General features: G+C 58.3%; 1 protein-coding gene across 3 annotated transcripts in view; it reads left to right on the plus strand.

The window, feature by feature from the left end:
- MAPK8IP2 (mitogen-activated protein kinase 8 interacting protein 2) overlaps window positions 1-16,362 on the plus strand; it is a 62,631-nt gene that overhangs the window by 28,812 nt on the left and 17,457 nt on the right. The window contains exons 4-8 of one of the 3 annotated variants that reach the window (XM_073329051.1): window positions 7,608-7,719; window positions 8,972-9,130; window positions 9,257-11,542; window positions 12,521-12,596; window positions 13,066-13,238. In XM_073329051.1, the coding sequence (XP_073185152.1) occupies window positions 7,608-7,719; window positions 8,972-9,130; window positions 9,257-11,542; window positions 12,521-12,596; window positions 13,066-13,238 (2,806 nt within the window). Of the gene's footprint in view, window positions 1-7,607; window positions 7,720-8,971; window positions 11,543-12,520; window positions 12,597-13,065; window positions 13,239-16,362 lie in introns of all 3 variants that reach the window. The other 2 variants (XM_073329050.1, XM_073329052.1) reach the window with 2 other exon arrangements.

Consider the following 16,362-nt stretch of genomic DNA (forward strand, 5'->3'; position numbering starts at 1 on the left):
GGGGGGCTGGGCTACTGGCAAAGTGCAAAAGTGGGGGAAAAGAGACCACCTACCTGGGATATATTCTGGGGAAGGGCCAAGTCCAGCCCCTCGTTGGCAAAGTCCAGGCCCTCACAATGTGCCCATGCTCAGCCACAAAGATGAAAGTCCAAAGCTTTGGGGGGCCTGTAGGCTACTGCTGCTGATTTGTACCAGGGTTTTCGATGCTAGGAGCTCCCCTCATGGGCCCAGTTCAGGACAGGAGCCCCAGGAAGGCACGCTGGTCCAAGGCCTGTGAAAAGGCCTTTCAGCAGTTGAAAAAACACCCATGTAAACAGTCTGACCTGGCCAGTCCTGACTTCTCCAAAGAGCTTGTTTTACAAACCGGCGCAGGTGCAGGATTGTCCCAGGAAGCGGAGAGGAGCACCCAGGGCCCTGGGGAACGGCGCAATCCATAGTAGAGAAGGACGGTCTCGCTGTGAAACGGGCTATGGACTTGCGCCGACAGTACCTCTTGTGAAATCAATTCACCGACCATGCCCCCTTGAGCTGATGAAATGCCATGAAGGACACCCTACGCCCCCGGGCTGTGTGCTGATACCTGTCCCTCCAGCCGTATACCTTCCCAGTTCAGCATGGAGCGGGGAGAGCCCACCAACAGGCTGATTTGGTTTTCCAGGGAGGCAGGGTGAACCATCTGCTGGGCCTGGTTCCCCGGGTGCCATCGTGAGGGGCAGGGGGTGTGATGGGGCACACAAACCCCACCCTGGATAACAAGGGTTTTGGAGCTGCTCTGAGCTCAGCCAGCCCCGCCACACCACACCCACGAGGCTGGAGGAGGAGGTGAAAAGGGAGTAGAACAGCTCACTTATGGGCAGCCCAGGGATGAGACCAGCCCCTCAGCCCTGAGGAAAGGACTGAGGGAAGGCAGGAGCTTCCCCTACAAGCACTGCCTGAAGGCCCCTCCCTGAGGGACGGGAGGGCCCAGTCGTGATACACCCTGCGAGGGAGGTGTTCCCTTCTCTTGCACTAACTCCGTTTGTTGGTGTTAATTCCCCTGGCTTTTGTCCCCAGAGGACCCCAGAAGGGGAGAGGCTTGGAAGGGAGCCGGCCGGAGGGCCAAGGCACAAGAAGAGACAGGCCACTACAGAAGTGGAGCACCCAGTGGCCACAGAGCGAAGGGGAGAGAGCTGCCACGCCATGCCTGGCCCTGAGGAGGTGCCAGCAGTGGGCCAACCCCTTCAGAACGGGGCTTGAGAGTATCAAACATTTCTTTCCACCATCAATTGAAGCCCTGCCACATCTGGATCCACCCCCTGTCAGGGAGCGACGGGCCCCGGCCCTTCCCTGGGGGAAATTCCCACCTGGATCCATCCCTCTGTCAGGGAGTGACAGGCCCCGGCCCTTCCCTTTGGGGGGATTTCTGACCAGATCCTCTGTCAGTTGCTGACAGAGTTGTTGAGATTCCATATAAAGTATTCTTTCCCTAATTCTGTCCCGTTATTCTGAGCTGCACTCCAGGTATCCTGGATCCTGGTTCAGGATCCTGACGCAGGGAAGAAAGGTAAGCAGCAGGATACGGACCCTGGACTTCAGGAAAGCAGACTTCGACTCCCTCAGGGAACAGATGGCCAGGATCCCCTGGGGGACTAACTTGAAGGGGAAAGGAGTCCAGGAGAGCTGGCTGTATTTCAAGGAATCCCTGTTGAGGTTCCAGGGACAAACCATCCCGATGAGTCGAAAGAATAGTAAATATGGCAGGCGACCAGCTTGGCTTAATGGTGAAATCCTAGCAGATCTTAAACATAAAAAAGAAGCTTACAAGAAGTGGAAGGTTGGACATATGACCAGGGAAGAGTATAAAAATATTGCTCGGGCATGTAGGAATGATATCAGGAGGGCCAAATCGCACCTGGAGCTGCAGCTAGCCAGAGATGTCAAGAGTAACAAGAAGGGTTTCTTCAGGTATGTTGGCAACAGGAAGAAAGCCAAGGAAAGTGTGGGCCCCTTACTGAATGAGGGAGGCAACCTAGTGACAGAGGATGTGGAAAAAGCTAATGTACTCAATGCTTTTTTTGCCTCTGTTTTCACTAACAAGGTCAGCTCCCAGACTGCTGCGCTGGGCATCACAAAATGGGGAAGAGATGGCCAGCCCTCTGTGGAGATAGAGGCGGTTAGGGACTATTTAGAAAAGCTGGACGTGCACAAGTCCATGGGGCCGGACAAGTTGCATCCGAGAGTGCTGAAGGAATTGGCGGCTGTGATTGCAGAGCCATTGGCTATTATCTTTGAAAACTCGTGGCGAACCGGGGAAGTTCCGGATGACTGGAAAAAGGCTAATGTAGTGCCCATCTTTAAAAAAGGGAAGAAGGAAGATCCTGGGAACTACAGGCCAGTCAGCCTCACTTCAGTCCCTGGAAAAATCATGGAGCAGGTCCTCAAAGAATCAATCCTGAAGCACTTGCATGAGAGGAAAGTGATCAGGAACAGCCAGCATGGATTCACCAAGGGAAGGTCATGCCTGACTAATCTAATCGCCTTTTATGATGAGATTACTGGTTCTGTGGATGAAGGGAAAGCAGTGGATGTATTGTTTCTTGACTTTAGCAAAGCTTTTGACACGGTCTCCCACAGTATTCTTGTCAGCAAGTTAAGGAAGTATGGGCTGGATGAATGCACTATAAGGTGGGTAGAAAGCTGGCTAGATTGTCGGGCTCAACGGGTAGTGATCAATGGCTCCATGTCTAGTTGGCAGCCGATATCGAGTGGAGTGCCCCAGGGGTCGGTCCTGGGACCGGTTTTGTTCAATATCTTCATAAATGATCTGGAGGATGGTGTGGATTGCACTCTCAGCAAATTTGCGGATGATACTAAACTGGGAGGAGTGGTAGATACGCTGGAGGGGAGGGATAGGATACAGAGGGACCTAGACAAATTGGAGGATTGGGCCAAAAGAAATCTGATGAGGTTCAATAAGGATAAGTGCAGGGTCCTGCACTTAGGACGGAAGAACCCAATGCACAGCTACAGACTAGGGACCGAATGGCTAGGCAGCAGTTCTGCGGAAAAGGACCTAGGGGTGACAGTGGACGAGAAGCTGGATATGAGTCAGCAGTGTGCCCTTGTTGCCAAGAAGGCCAATGGCATCTTGGGATGTATAAGTAGGAGCATAGCGAGCAGATCGAGGGACGTGATCGTTCCCCTCTATTCGACATTGGTGAGGCCTCATCTGGAGTACTGTGTCCAGTTTTGGGCCCCACACTTCAAGAAGGATGTGGATAAATTGGAGAGAGTCCAGCGAAGGGCAACAAAAATGATTAGGGGACTGGAACGCATGAGTTATGAGGAGAGGCTGAGGGAGCTGGGATTGTTTAGCCTGCAGAAGAGAAGAATGAGGGGGGATTTGATAGCTGCTTTCAACTACCTGAAAGGGGGTTCCAAAGAGGATGGCTCTAGACTGTTCTCAGTGGTAGCAGATGACAGAACGAGGAGTAATGGTCTCAAGTTGCAGTGGGGGAGGTTTAGGTTGGGTATTAGGAAAAACTTTTTCACTAAGAGGGTGGTGAAACACTGGAATGTGTTACCTAGGGAGGTGGTAGAATCTCCTTCCTTAGAGGTTTTTAAGGTCAGGCTTGACAAAGCCCTGGCTGGGATGATTTAACTGGGAATTGGTCCTGCTTCGAGCAGGGGGTTGGACTAGATGACCTTCTGGGGTCCCTTCCAACCCTGATATTCTATGATTCTATGATTCTATCACCCTGATCATTTATCTACTAATTTCCTGCTCAAGTAATCCTGGAGGTCTCCCCCCTCTTGTATGTATTTGCAGACTGGGGTCGTGTCCCCTCCTTGGACATCACACAGCCAAGCCAGGCAGATGGAGCGGTTTGCTTCTCTTCAGTGCCCATTTCTGTTTCTCGTCTCTAGCATTCTGGAGAGGATGCGCCCAGAGTTAAACCGAGTGTTCCCAGGGCTGGGGAGATAGGGACTCTCCTTTCTCTGCTCCCCAGAACAAGGCGGCTTCTAGGAATGTAGGATCCTGGGGTGTCTCCACTGAGGATCCTGGGGTGTCTCCCCCTTTCCCAGGACATGATTCCTTGGGACATGCAGCATAGAATCACATTGGCTTCATCTGCAGCAATATTCCCTGCCAAACTCCTGTCTGGTTCACTGCCCCCCGGTCCCTCTCAGCCACATGATCTCCATGTTTCTCTCCCCCATCACAGACTTGGGCTCCAGTGATCTGTCCCCAGCTGGATTAGCTGGATTTGCCCAATCTCTTGTTGTTTCCTGCCCACATCTCTAATCTCTCTCAGCCCCAGGATTAGGGCTTTATCCCCTCTTGCACTCACAGCTCCTCTCAGAGTCTAATTTGCAAATGTCATTAAATCCTCCTGGGCTGGATAATCAATGGGGCCAGGGCTGAGTCGGAAGCTCCCCCAGGTCCCTCTCTGCTGCTTCCAGGACAATTTGTTTACAACCTTTCAGCAAATTTTTGGTGACTGTGCCCCAGCCAAGCCTCCCAGGAGATGCTGTATCCAACATCCCTAACGGCGTCCAGGGCCCGCCGCGTGTGATTTACCTGGCAGATGCTGACACAGCCGTGGCCTGCAGGTGAATACGAATAGAGTCACATGGTTTGTCTGGCAAGGCGGATTCTGGGTGACTCCCAGCACAGCTACCTCCAGCCCACCCTCAGCGACCTTTTCTCGTAAGGGCCCAAACTGCCCCTTGACTCCCTTTGCTTTCAGGAGATGAGGGTGCTCGGTACCCCACACAGCTTGTATCACTCTCCTGGGGAGCGAGGTAGGGACAGTCGTGGCCAGGATCATAGAATCGTAGGACTGGAAGGGCCCCCGAGAGGCCATCTAGCCCAGACCACTGCACTGCGGCCGGACGAAGTATTATCTAGACCAGGGGTCTCAAACACGCGGCCCACAGGGTTATTTTCTGTGGCCCACCAGCTCCCCGTGGCCCCCCCGCCCCCGAGCGTTTACCTAGATCGGCTCCAGCCCGGCGCGCACCGGGGGCAGGGCAGGCTCCCTGCCTGCCTGCCCTGCCCCCACACTGCTCCGGGAAGCGGCTGGGACCTGGGGGAGGTGGGGGGGCACAGGGGTCTGTGTGTTGCCCTGGCCGCGCCTCCAGGTACCTCCCCTGAAGCTCCCATTGGCTGGGAACGGGGAACCGCAGCCAATGGGAGCTTCAGGGGAGGTACCTGGGAGTGCGGCCAGGGCAACACACAGACCCCTGTGCCCCCCGTCCCCCAGGTCCCAGCCGCTTCCCGGAGCGGTGAGGGGGCAGGGCAGGCAGGCAGGGAGCCTGCCCTGGCCATGGTGCGTGCCGGGCCGGACCCGCCCCCCGAACCCCCCCTACCCCGAGCCCCCGTCGCACCCCTCCTGCACCCCAAGCCCCTGCCCTGAGCCCCCTACTGCACCCTGCACCCTTCCTGCACCCCCTGGGGACAGGGAGGGGGCAGAGTTGGGATGGTGATTTCAGGGAAGGGGTTGGAATGAGGGCAGGGAAGGGGTGGGAAGAGGCAGAGCAGGGCGGGGCCTCATGGAAGGGGTGGAGTGGGGGCGGGGCCGGGACAGCAGGGGTGGGGTGGTCGGTGGTGTGGCCCTTTGGCCAATGTACTAGTCCTCATGTGGCCCTCGTGGTCATTTGAGTTTGAGATCCCTGATCTAGACCATCCCAGACAGGCGTTTGTCCAACCTGCTCTTAAACATCTCCAATGAGGGAGATTCCACCACCTCCCTGGGCAATTTATCCCAGGGCGTGACCACCCTGACAGTCGGGACGTTTTTCCTCATGTCCAACCTAAACCGCCCTTGCTGCAGTTGAAGCCCGTTGCTTCTTGTCCTGCCCTCAGAGGTTAAACGAGAACCATTTTTCTCCCTCCTCCTTGTAACAACCTTTTATGTGCTTGAAAACTCTTCTCATCTCCCCTCTCCGTCTTCTCTTCTCCAGACTAAACAAACCCAGTTTTTTCAGTCTCCCCTCACAGGTCATGTTTTCTAGCCCTTTCATCATTTTTATTGCTGTTCTCTGGACTTTCTCCAATTTGTCCCCATCTTTCCTGAAATGTGGCCCCCAGAACTGGGCACAATACTCCACTTGAGGTCTAATCAGCGCGGAGCAGAGCGGAAGAATTACTTCTTGTGTCTGGCTTACGACACTCCTGCTAATACAGCCCAGAAGGATGTTCACTTTTTTTGCAACAGCGTTACACTGTTGACTCAGATTTAGCTTGTGATCCCCTCTGACCCCCAGATCCCTTCCCGCAGTACTCCTTCCTGGGCAGTCATTTCCCATTGTGTATGTGCGATTGTTCTAGTCACTTGTTTTGAGACAGAAACACTACATTTGCTTGAGTCACTGCTCACTTCTCGGTGCAGCATCGCCCCGACTCACCAACTGTCTGGACAGACCGTGGTTCCAGTACCCAGTGGAGGGCACCGTGCGAGAACTAGAGCAGATCGAACAGAATGGCTTTTCTGTCTTCTTCACGGTGGGGTCTGACGAAGATCTGAGTGTCTCTGCTATTGCACAGCCCCCCTTTACCCCCTCAGAGTGGGATCCACCCCCTGCTCGTGCTGCTTTTCCTCAGTGGAGTTACAACAGCCTCGTCTCATCGCCCTCGCCCCATCAGCAACATTTGCTCTGCCTTTTTTCATCTCCGCACGTGTGTGTCTGTCATGTGTGTACACGTGTGTGTCATGTGTGTACACGTGTACACGTGTGTGTCATGTGTGTACACGTGTACCTGTGTGTGTCTGTCTCTGTGTCTCTGTGCATGTGTCAGATTGTAAGGGGAAGATCGTGTGGTGCCGGCAGCATGTCTTGCACCAGTGTTTCCCCACCTGGGGGACCTGTCCTCTGGGGGACACAAAGCCTGATGGGGGGAGCCAATGGACCTCTGGGTTCTCCTTCAAAGTCCCAGCTCTCAGTTTAACAAGTCAGTCTCTAGCTGTTACACGAGTGATGAAAACCTTCCCATTGTGACCCCGAGAGCCAGAGGCAGAGTTTGCAGAGAGTCTAAACCGGTGGCTGTGTGGTGTGAACTGTCCCGTTCCTGCCGGTGGGGCTAACACAGCTGGCAGTGCTGATCCTGTCCCTGCTGCGGCTGGTTCGCTCCTCCCACAAGCATGTCGGACGGGGACGGGAGTCCCCTGGCATGAGGAGCTGCCCCATGTTTGAAGTTTCCCGGAGCACTCGGGGGAGAAGGGGCTAGCTGGGGTGGGGGGCTGAGAGGGCTGCTGACTCAGGGCTCAGCTTTCAGAGTTTAGGGGACGCTGTGTGACCTGTCGTTCACCCAGCGTGTGCAGCGGCAGGCCGGGGGTCATTCCCTGTGGGGAGCCTGCGTCTGAGTGGGGACTGACAAGCACAGAGGCAGCTTTTGCAGAGACCTGATCTGGCTGCATGTGGCCAGAGGAACCCTCCAGACTTCGTCGGGCACAGCCCAGCTTTGCCGAGCAGGGAGTCCTGGAGCCTGGCCGGCCGATTCCTGTAAAGCACATGGCCTCACTTCCGTGTTCCCCCTCCTCCCTCTCCTCTGGCCCTCCCATCCCTCACCCCTGGACCCCCCCGCCCTCGTTTCTAAACTCACCGGCGCTTCTCTTTCTGACCAGGATTCCCTGAATAACAACGGCAGCTACCCTCCTCCCCCCACTGCTCAGCGGGCCACCTGGCAGGAGACCCTTCTCCACTCCTCCTCCTCCTCCTCCTCTTCCTCACATACTGGTGAGCATACTCCCCTCCCCCACCTGCTGCAGCCCCCCCACCTGCGCCAGCAGAAGGGCTGGGGGGGCTTGTGCGTCTGAGCTCAGCTGTGTGGCTGTCCTAAGAGCCAGGCTCTGCTCTGGGCCCTGGGGATGGGGGACGGGTGGGAAACCGAGGCTGGATGTTCAGGAGATGGGGTGAGCTGCTCCATGGAGGGTTCCAGGCCCAGCTTCTCCCCCAGGGCTGTGTCCGAGCCCTGTGTTGGGGAGATTCATGCTTCCTCTGCCCCTCCTCCCCACGCTGCTCCCCTCAGGCTGTTTCCGGGGCTGCCCGATGTCCGGAAGCTCGGCTCATACCCGAAAGGCAGAGCCACGCTTTGCTCTCAGTCCTCGAAAATGGGACCCAAGTGTGACTGCCGTCCACAGAGAGCCAGCCGTCCTGGCTCAGAGCGGGGCAACCGGACACAGGGGCCTATGGGCTCAGTGACGAGGAGGCCCCGGAGTTCAGTGTTTCCCACGATCCCACAGACTGTGGTGCTTTTGCTGTAGGATTCGTTACTCTGCTGCTCCTGGCCCTGTCTTCTGCCTGCGGCTGCCCCTGGTGCTGCGCCTTTCCCCACCAGGGACTGCTGACTTGATGGCAGTGCCTGCTGCCGGCCCTGTCCTACGGCAGCGGGCAGGAGGGGGCCCGGGAGCCAAACGTACAGGCTGGGCAGCCCCGCTGTCTCGAGAACAGAGCAGTAGCCGAGATCTGGGGAGCGGAGAAGGTGAACCGCTGAGCCCCACCTCCCTGGCACACACGGGGCGGGGGAAGGAGACTCTGAGCCGAGTTTCCAGACACCAGCCTAACTGCTGAGGCCCACAGAGCTGAGTGCCTGGAGAACACGGCAAAACTATCCACCCTCCACACCAGTCCTCGCTGGAAAGAGTCACTGCCACGTTGTGCGTCAATGCACTGCCGAGCACACAGGCCCTGGTTATTCCTCCCTGGAATGGCACTTAGGGCCCGTCTTGCTCATCCCCAGGGGCACGGACCAGGGGACCCTTCCCCTCCAGCAGCTGAAGATGTGGCTCCACGGAAGGAGCCGAGCCAGCTTCTGTCTCATCCCATGTGCGTGGGGCACTGCCCAGCAGGGATCAGCGAGCTGGGCTTGGGGACTCTCCTGCACTGGCTTTCCCAGTGAAGCAGGGGGAGAATGAGAGGCCCTAGCCGGGGTTGGGTGGGGGAACTGGTTCAAAGCTCTAATCTCAGGCTCTTTGCTTTTTCTTCTCAGGGCGCCTGTCTCCTTCTCACCCTTGTGTCCAAGATGGCCCCTGCTTGGAAAGTCAGAACGGCATGGGGCTGACCACTGAGGAAACAGGGCAGGCCCAGACGCTGCTCAAACCCTCCTTCTATGACTTGGAAGGCAACAGACATGAGTCTCTGGCATATGGTAACCAACCGCTGGAGAGAGCCGGGGAAGATTATAATATGAATATCATCTCCTCTGCACCATGCTCACCACATACCCCATCTCATCTCAGCCAGCCGTCTCCTAAACAGTCTCTCTCTCCAACAGGGCCTGCCGCTCCTCCTAACATAGCCTCTCACTCGGAAGCCAGCAAGGAGCCCCAGACCTGCGAAGCCAACTCCCAGCAGCCCAAAGCCACTGAAAGCTACTGTGCAAACCTCAAGCCAGAGGCAGCCAGCGGCAGGGAGAGACAAAAACCCAGTGAGGAGGGTACCCCTGCAGATGGCGCTGGGGGGGACGCAGGCCTGGCTCTTGGTCGTGGCTCCCCCATCACCCGCCGTGGCCAGTCCAGCACCCCACTCTCTGAGGAAGAGCTGCCCAAGGGCTATGGAGACACTGAAGCTGCAGCCTTCGCTGATCGGAGCGATGGGGACAGGGGGTGCACCCTGGGGGCCTATGTCTGCCTGAGAGGGCTGACAGAGCAGCTGAGCTCTGAAGGGGAGGGTCCCCACTGCAGCAGGGCCGCCAGCATGCATGGGCTCCCTTCAGGCTCCTCCGAGACCACGTCTCCATCGTCCGACCCAGGCATCGAGGCAGATCTCACCAGCAGGAACTCAAAGCAGTTCCTGCCCCGCAGCCGGCACAGTGACGACCTCAGCTCCCCGGGTTCTGACTCAGATGTAGAGGGGGAAATCGAGGCAGCTTTTGCTTGTGGGGGCCGCCTGGTCAGCAACATGATTTCCTCCATCTCGGAGACGGAGCTGGATCTGAGCAGCGACAGCAGCAGCGGCAGGTCCTCCCACCTCACTAACTCCATCGAGGAGGCCAGCTCCCCCACCTCGGAGGCCGAGCTGGAGACGGAGCTTGAAGGCCAGGGGCTCATGGGCATCAAGGACTCGCTGCTGCTGGATAAGTGCAAGGAGGAGGAGGAGATGACCCTGGACGGGGAGCTGCCGGAGAGCCGCTTGAGGGACAGGAGCATGGTGAGGAGAGAGAGCCTGGCCGACCTGAAGATGGAGGGTTATTATGACACCTTGAACCCAGAGGACTCTTCCGCCCCCGTTGACCAGACAGATGTGTCTGGGTCCAGTCCCCTGGATCTAAAGATTGACCCAGACCACAGCCTGGAGAGCATCCGCCGCTCCTTCTACCTGCCCATCGGGCCCAAGCTCCTGCCGGAGGTGGATGACGAGGGTAACAGCGAGTACGACTCTGACTCCGAGTCGGAGCCTGACCTGAGCGAGGACTCAGACTCACCCTGGCTGCTCAGCAACCTCGTCAACAAGATGATCTTGGAGGGCTCATACCCCCTCAAGTGCCCGGACGAGTGCTTCCAGCAGGCCCACTCCCTCTGCGACACCATCTCCCCGGCCTCTGACCTTGAGCCCGAGATCCTCAGCGAGTCCCTGGACGTACAGCCCAGCTTGCGGGACTCCCCAGGGAGTGAAGCAGAGCCAGTCAAGCTGTCCTGTTCCCAGCAGAGCATCGAGCTGGTGGACATGGAGACTCTGCGCAGCTCACTCCAGAGTGCCGAGGACGAGAAACCCACGAGCACCAGCCCTGCCACAGAGTCCTCGCCTCCGGGAAGTGACTCCAGCCCGTATTTATTCATGAGCAACCCGACCAATGACACTATCACCCCAGTGTTCCTGGGGCACCCCCTCTCCATCGACAGGCTGGGCAGCTCAGGGGTGCTGGCAAACTTTGGCTGCTGTACGGGGCCCATCAAAAGCTTCCCTTTCGCCCCTCACACCAGCACAGAGGGCTCGGATCCAGCATCCAGAGAACACAGCATAGAGGTGGAGCCGGCAGCTGGGCGAGAGGATTGGGCCATCGATAAGGACCTGGACTCGGGGATCCTGGAGGACAATGACATGATCGATGACATCCGGTTAGAGAGCCTGGACCAGAACCCCGACGCCTTCCTGCCCATGCTCGACGTCTCTACGGCCAAGACCAACCGGTGCTTTAACCTGACCTACTCCACAGATGAGGATGACGTGCCGTATTTCGGCAGCCTGAAGGGCTCCCCCTTCCACGACGACACGCAGAGCTTCGAGGAGGACCTGCCGCTTCCTCCGCCCCCCATGGCCCTGGAGCCTCGGCCGCTGGATGAGTCCCTGGTCTACGACTCCATCAAATACACTCTGGTGGTGGATGAGAACACGCAGCTGGAGCTGGTGAGCCTAAAGCGCTGCACCTCCGTGCTGAGCGACGACAGTGAGCTGCTGACCGCCTGCGACAACTGCGACCTGGAGGACGAGGACGAGTTTGGGGGGGGGCTGGCGGCACAGGACGGGCAGAGCTCCTCGGAGGACTCCTCCCCTGAAGCCGACCTCCAGTTCTCCAAGAAGTTCCTCAATGTCTTTGTCAATAGCACATCCCGCTCCTCCAGTAAGTACCAATTCCCCTGCCCACCCCAGAGAGGGGTCAGCCATGTCTCTCCCTGTAGGAGAGTCCCACATCCAGACTGGGCCACCCATAAACCTACTTATCTCCCCGGGTAGGGCATGTGCCGAGCCCCCAGTCATTGCAGTGTCTAAACACCTCCCTCTCTGCGGTACGTTTGTCCCCACCGCACCCCTGGAAGGTGGGGGTGCTACACTCCTCACTGTACAGACCCAGACAGACAAAGGCTGAGTCTACACCGCACCGGGTCCAGACGACGAGGGTGTGAATTGCAGTGCGCACCGAAGTGCTGGTCTGTAACCTCCCCGTGTTACACTGCGGGCATGAACTCAAATGTACCTCGTTGGTGTTAACGTCGCCCTCTTCAAACAGGACTACGTTAGCGGGGACGAGGGGCCTTCGAACTCACGCCAGCAGCATCCACAGAGGGCAGTTCCAGGACAGCACTTGGGTATGTGCTGTAAATCGCATCGCTGTGCTCCGACTGCGGGGCCCTGGCGATAAGCCCTAAGTCACACAGGACGTCCGTGATGGAGCAGCGAATTGAACCAGAGCTAGTGCCCTAACTGCTGGGACATCTTTCTTCCTTCCTTTCTGAAGACATTCTCCCCAGACTGTGGGGGATGAATTAACACAGGAAGGGCAACCCCAACTGGCTCTGACCTGGACGTTCCCCGCCGAGGAGCCAGGCCCGAGTGGCTCGGGGCCGGGCGTTCCCCGCCGAGGAGCCAGGCCCGAGTGGCTCGGGGCCGGGCGTTCCCCGCCGAGGAGCCAGGCCCGAGTGGCTCGGGGCCGGGCGTTCCCCGCCGAGGAGCCAGGCCCGAGTGGCTCGGGGCCGGGCGTTCCCCGCCGAGGAGCCAGGCCCGAGTGGCTCAGGTCTCTTGTCCTTTGCTTGGCTGGCGAGGGTGCCTCCTGCGTGTCGTCCTCCTGCCGGGCTGCAGTGACCTCTCCTGTGCTCCCTAGGTACGGAGTCCTTTGGGCTGTTCTCATGCATGGTGAATGGGGAAGAACGGGAGCAGACTCACCGGGCTGTCTTCAGGTGAGAAGAGCACCCTAGCCTGGACCCCAGGGCCGCACCAATGCTGCCCCTCTGGGCGCATGGCCAGGAACAAGTTGGGGTCTACCTGGTGCTGAGAGGAGGAAACTGCTTCATCCCCGGGGCTGAGCAGCTGATAAATACACAGCCCCAGGGCAACGAATGGGGGTGAGGCAGGCAGCATCCCTCTCTGGGGCAGCCCACCGCTTCCTAGTAGATACATTTATAGGATGGTGGCCCAGCTGGTGCCAAGGAGTCCCAAGGCTGCCTGTGGTTGTCCTGCCCCCTGCTATGGCGGGGAGGCCTGAGGGAGCTGCTGGGAACCGGGCACGGTGCCTCTGGCTCCTGTGGGCAAGAGCGTCCTCGCCCGTCTTCATCTCCGTCTCTCTTTCCCTCTCTCGCGTTTCCTCTGCCCTCCTCCCCCACCCAACACCCCTTCCCCCCATCCTGGTGCCGTCGCCTCCTCTTGCAGGTTTATCCCTCGCCACGAGGACGAGCTGGAGCTGGATGTGGACGACCCGATCCTGGTGGAGCTGGAGGAGGATGATTACTGGTACCGAGGCTACAACATGCGGACTGGAGAGAGAGGCATCTTCCCGGCGTTCTATGCCCACGAGGTGGTGAGCCAAGCTAAGGAGGTCATAGGTAGGCATCTCCCCTCCCTCCCTCCCTGTGGCGTGGGAGCCCGGAGCACCTGCAGGCCTTGGTGCTGCCATGGGCCCTGCAGGGACAGCAATAGCCAGCTCATGGCACTGCCGTCAGGGTAAGGCTCGGCCACAGTTTCAGGCAGTGACCCAGAGTGCTCTGCTGCAGATGGGGAGGGCTGCCAGGGAGACCCACCCCACACAAACACCCCCTCACAGACACACCCACCCAGATGGGTGAGCACTGACCCCATCCTGCCGCCCAAGTGCCGCTAGATCATCGTGTGTAATCACTGAGAAAGCACCAGGAATCCACCACTCACCCCCTATCCCCACCAAGAGCCCGTCCTGGGCTCTGGCGCTCTGAGTGGCAGCAAGGAACAGAGCGAGAGCAAACCCACGGGCCCCTGGGGTCACTCGGCAGCTGCAGACTGAGTGCAGCAGCAGAAGCTGGGAATGGGCCACAGGGATGGATCAGTTGCTGATTCCCTGTTCTGTTCACTCCCTGTGGAGCACCTGGCCCTGGCCACTGTCAGAAGACAGGACACTGGGCTGGATGGACCTTTGGTCTGACCCACTAGGGCCGTTCTTACGTCCTTACGAGCAGAGGAGGGCGTGAATCCACATGGAATGTCCCGAACATTCAGAGTCTGTAGAGGGGGCAGGCGAGCACATGGGGGGCAGCTCTCGGGGGAGCAGACAGTTGCACAGGAAGGCCTGCAATGGTGCAGCAATTGGGTGATGGAGGTTGGTTGTTGATGGTCCAGGCTGCCCAGTGCACAGTGGGCCCGTCTCTGAGTGGAGACCACCAAGGATCCATATCTGTTAGGTGCTCTGGGAGCCTGGCCAGCTGCTGGGTTCTCTGCCAGAGGCAAAGGGCACCTGGCTGACTCCAGCAGGTGGTTCTGTCTGCACAAGTACCTGAGCTCGCGGGACGGTGGTAGGAGAGGAAGGCATAGAAGGAGAGGCAGTGGGGAAGAGGTGCTGATCCCTGCAGCACCCACTGCCCTTGCCAGGAGAGGGGATGTCTGAGCGGAGAGCTCCGGGGAAGTGAGCGCTGACAGGAGTCACCAGCGAGACAGGAGCATCGTAGGGAGGAACCTGGCCCAAGCGGTCTGTGGTGCCCTCACAGGAACCAGATGCTGTGCCCGGGCAAACGATGCTTCAGACAGCCAGTGTGGGTTCCCCAACGCATGCTGGGAAGCTCCTGTGAATGAGCCCACGTGCAGCAGGTTCAGGGCCCTGGTGAGAGGAGTAGAGATGGGGGTGGCACAGGGAACTTCCAGTGCCCGGCACCTGTGTGTGGGGGCGGGGCGGGGGGGAGCCTCAGGAGCTGCACGACTCCTGTGCTGAGAGCCAGCCTGGCTCTGACAGTCTCCACTCGAGCAGGAGGAATCCTGGTCCCTGGCAGGCAGGGCCCGGTAGGAGGCTTTCAAGCTGGCAGGGAAGAGAGAGGAGTTTTTCCTCCATTCCGGTGAGGGGGCCAGTCCTGCCTGCGGGCGCAGTGAAGCAGCGAGTGGAGTCGCTCTGACCCTGACGCTGCAGAAGAGCCTGGATGGACTGAAGTGTCTGCACCCAGTGCTGGGAGCAGGGAGACGGGCCAGGGGGGCGAGGAGGCCAGGCGAGGGCCAGCGTAAGGGGGCGCTGGGAGGCTGTGGCTCGTAGCCGGGCTGGCAGGCTGGGGCGGGGGGCAGCAAAGGGGTGAGAGCTCCAGGGAGCTGCAGTTGGACAGCGCAGGATCCTTGGTGCTAGGGCATGGGGAAAGCAGCACAGGACAGACACGCCTGGGGCCATCTGCTGCAGGAGCAGAGTGAGCCAGACCCCCTGGCCTGGCCGTGGGGTCGGGGAACCCCAGGTTTTCTTCCAGTGACTGCACATGTCCATTGCACGTAAGGTGTGTGTGCGCCCAGTGTGCCGAAGACAGAGATTTGTCCTACAGCTGCTTCTGTCTGCTCCCAGCCGAGGCCATAAAGGGCAGAGCTGCCCCGACCCCTTTGGTTCCTTCTCACTGCCTGGGGCTGGTAGTCGGAGTATCCCATGTGCAGGAGCACACGGCTGTCTTGCTCTGAAGGGGATTATTTCCCACTGAAAATCGTTTAGAAATCATTCTTAGACAGTTACTAGGACTCAGGTTTTGTCCTAGCTGGGTTTTTTCACTTCTGTTCTCCTTGTACTGGTTTGCTCTGGGTGTCAGGTATCGGGGACCTGGACTTAGCAATGCGTTAGTCTCCCGGTTACAAGCCCTGCTGTCTGTACAGTAGCTATGCCCAACAGTGACCCTGCTATTTAAAACGTTTGGGGAGAGTCGTCTCAGAGACAAGAGCCACAGCTGCAGGGGCTTCAAGACCAGAACTCAGAAGTCAAGGGAGGTGAGGCTCAGAGACTTTTGGATGGAGTGTGCTTTACGTCCCGCTTGGATCCAGGGCCATCAGTGCAGCGCAGCAGCTCAGAAGTGCCCGTCCTGACTTGTCGGACTCTCCTTGTCAAGCAGAGCTCGAGAAGACGACATTCTCCCTCTCGGGGGCCCATGAGCAAGAGGTAGAAGAGTTGCAGAGCAGCCTCTGGAATAGAGGGCTAAGAAAACCTCCTCGGCCACTAAGGAACATTGTTCTGCCTCGGCTGATACCTGGCAGAGCCGTTTGGGTGCTGAGGTTAGGGCACGAATTCTGGCTTGGTGCTCCCAGATGCTGAGGGCTAGAGACTCTACTGTGTTGGATTTGTCGACCACGGTGCAGTCCTGGGTACCGTTGAGACCGACCCCAGCTGTACTGTATCAGGGAGCCAGCCTCAACGTGCAGGGCTGTGCAACTAGGCTGGGGGGTACCGGCGACACCAGAGGACATGCCATCTCTGCTTCATCTCAGCAACTCTCTAGTTCAAAGCATGCTCTATGACTCTTCAGCTGAGGCCGGCATATCCATTCATGGGGCTATTCCTTGTCCCACTGCTCCCTTTGGAGAAAGGCCATCTCACTTCCTCAGTGCTTGGAGGGCCATTACAGCAGACTGGTGGGTGCTAAGAACTGTGGGACTGGGCTACACGCTGTAGTTTCTCTCCGGGCTTTTCAGTGGCCAATCTCATCAGGCTGTTCTCAAACAAGAGAACAGACTCTACTCGGGTTAGGA

The sequence above is a fragment of the Lepidochelys kempii genome, chromosome 1, assembly GCF_965140265.1.
Source record: "Lepidochelys kempii isolate rLepKem1 chromosome 1, rLepKem1.hap2, whole genome shotgun sequence".
In the NCBI taxonomy this organism is placed as follows: domain Eukaryota; kingdom Metazoa; phylum Chordata; order Testudines; family Cheloniidae; genus Lepidochelys; species Lepidochelys kempii.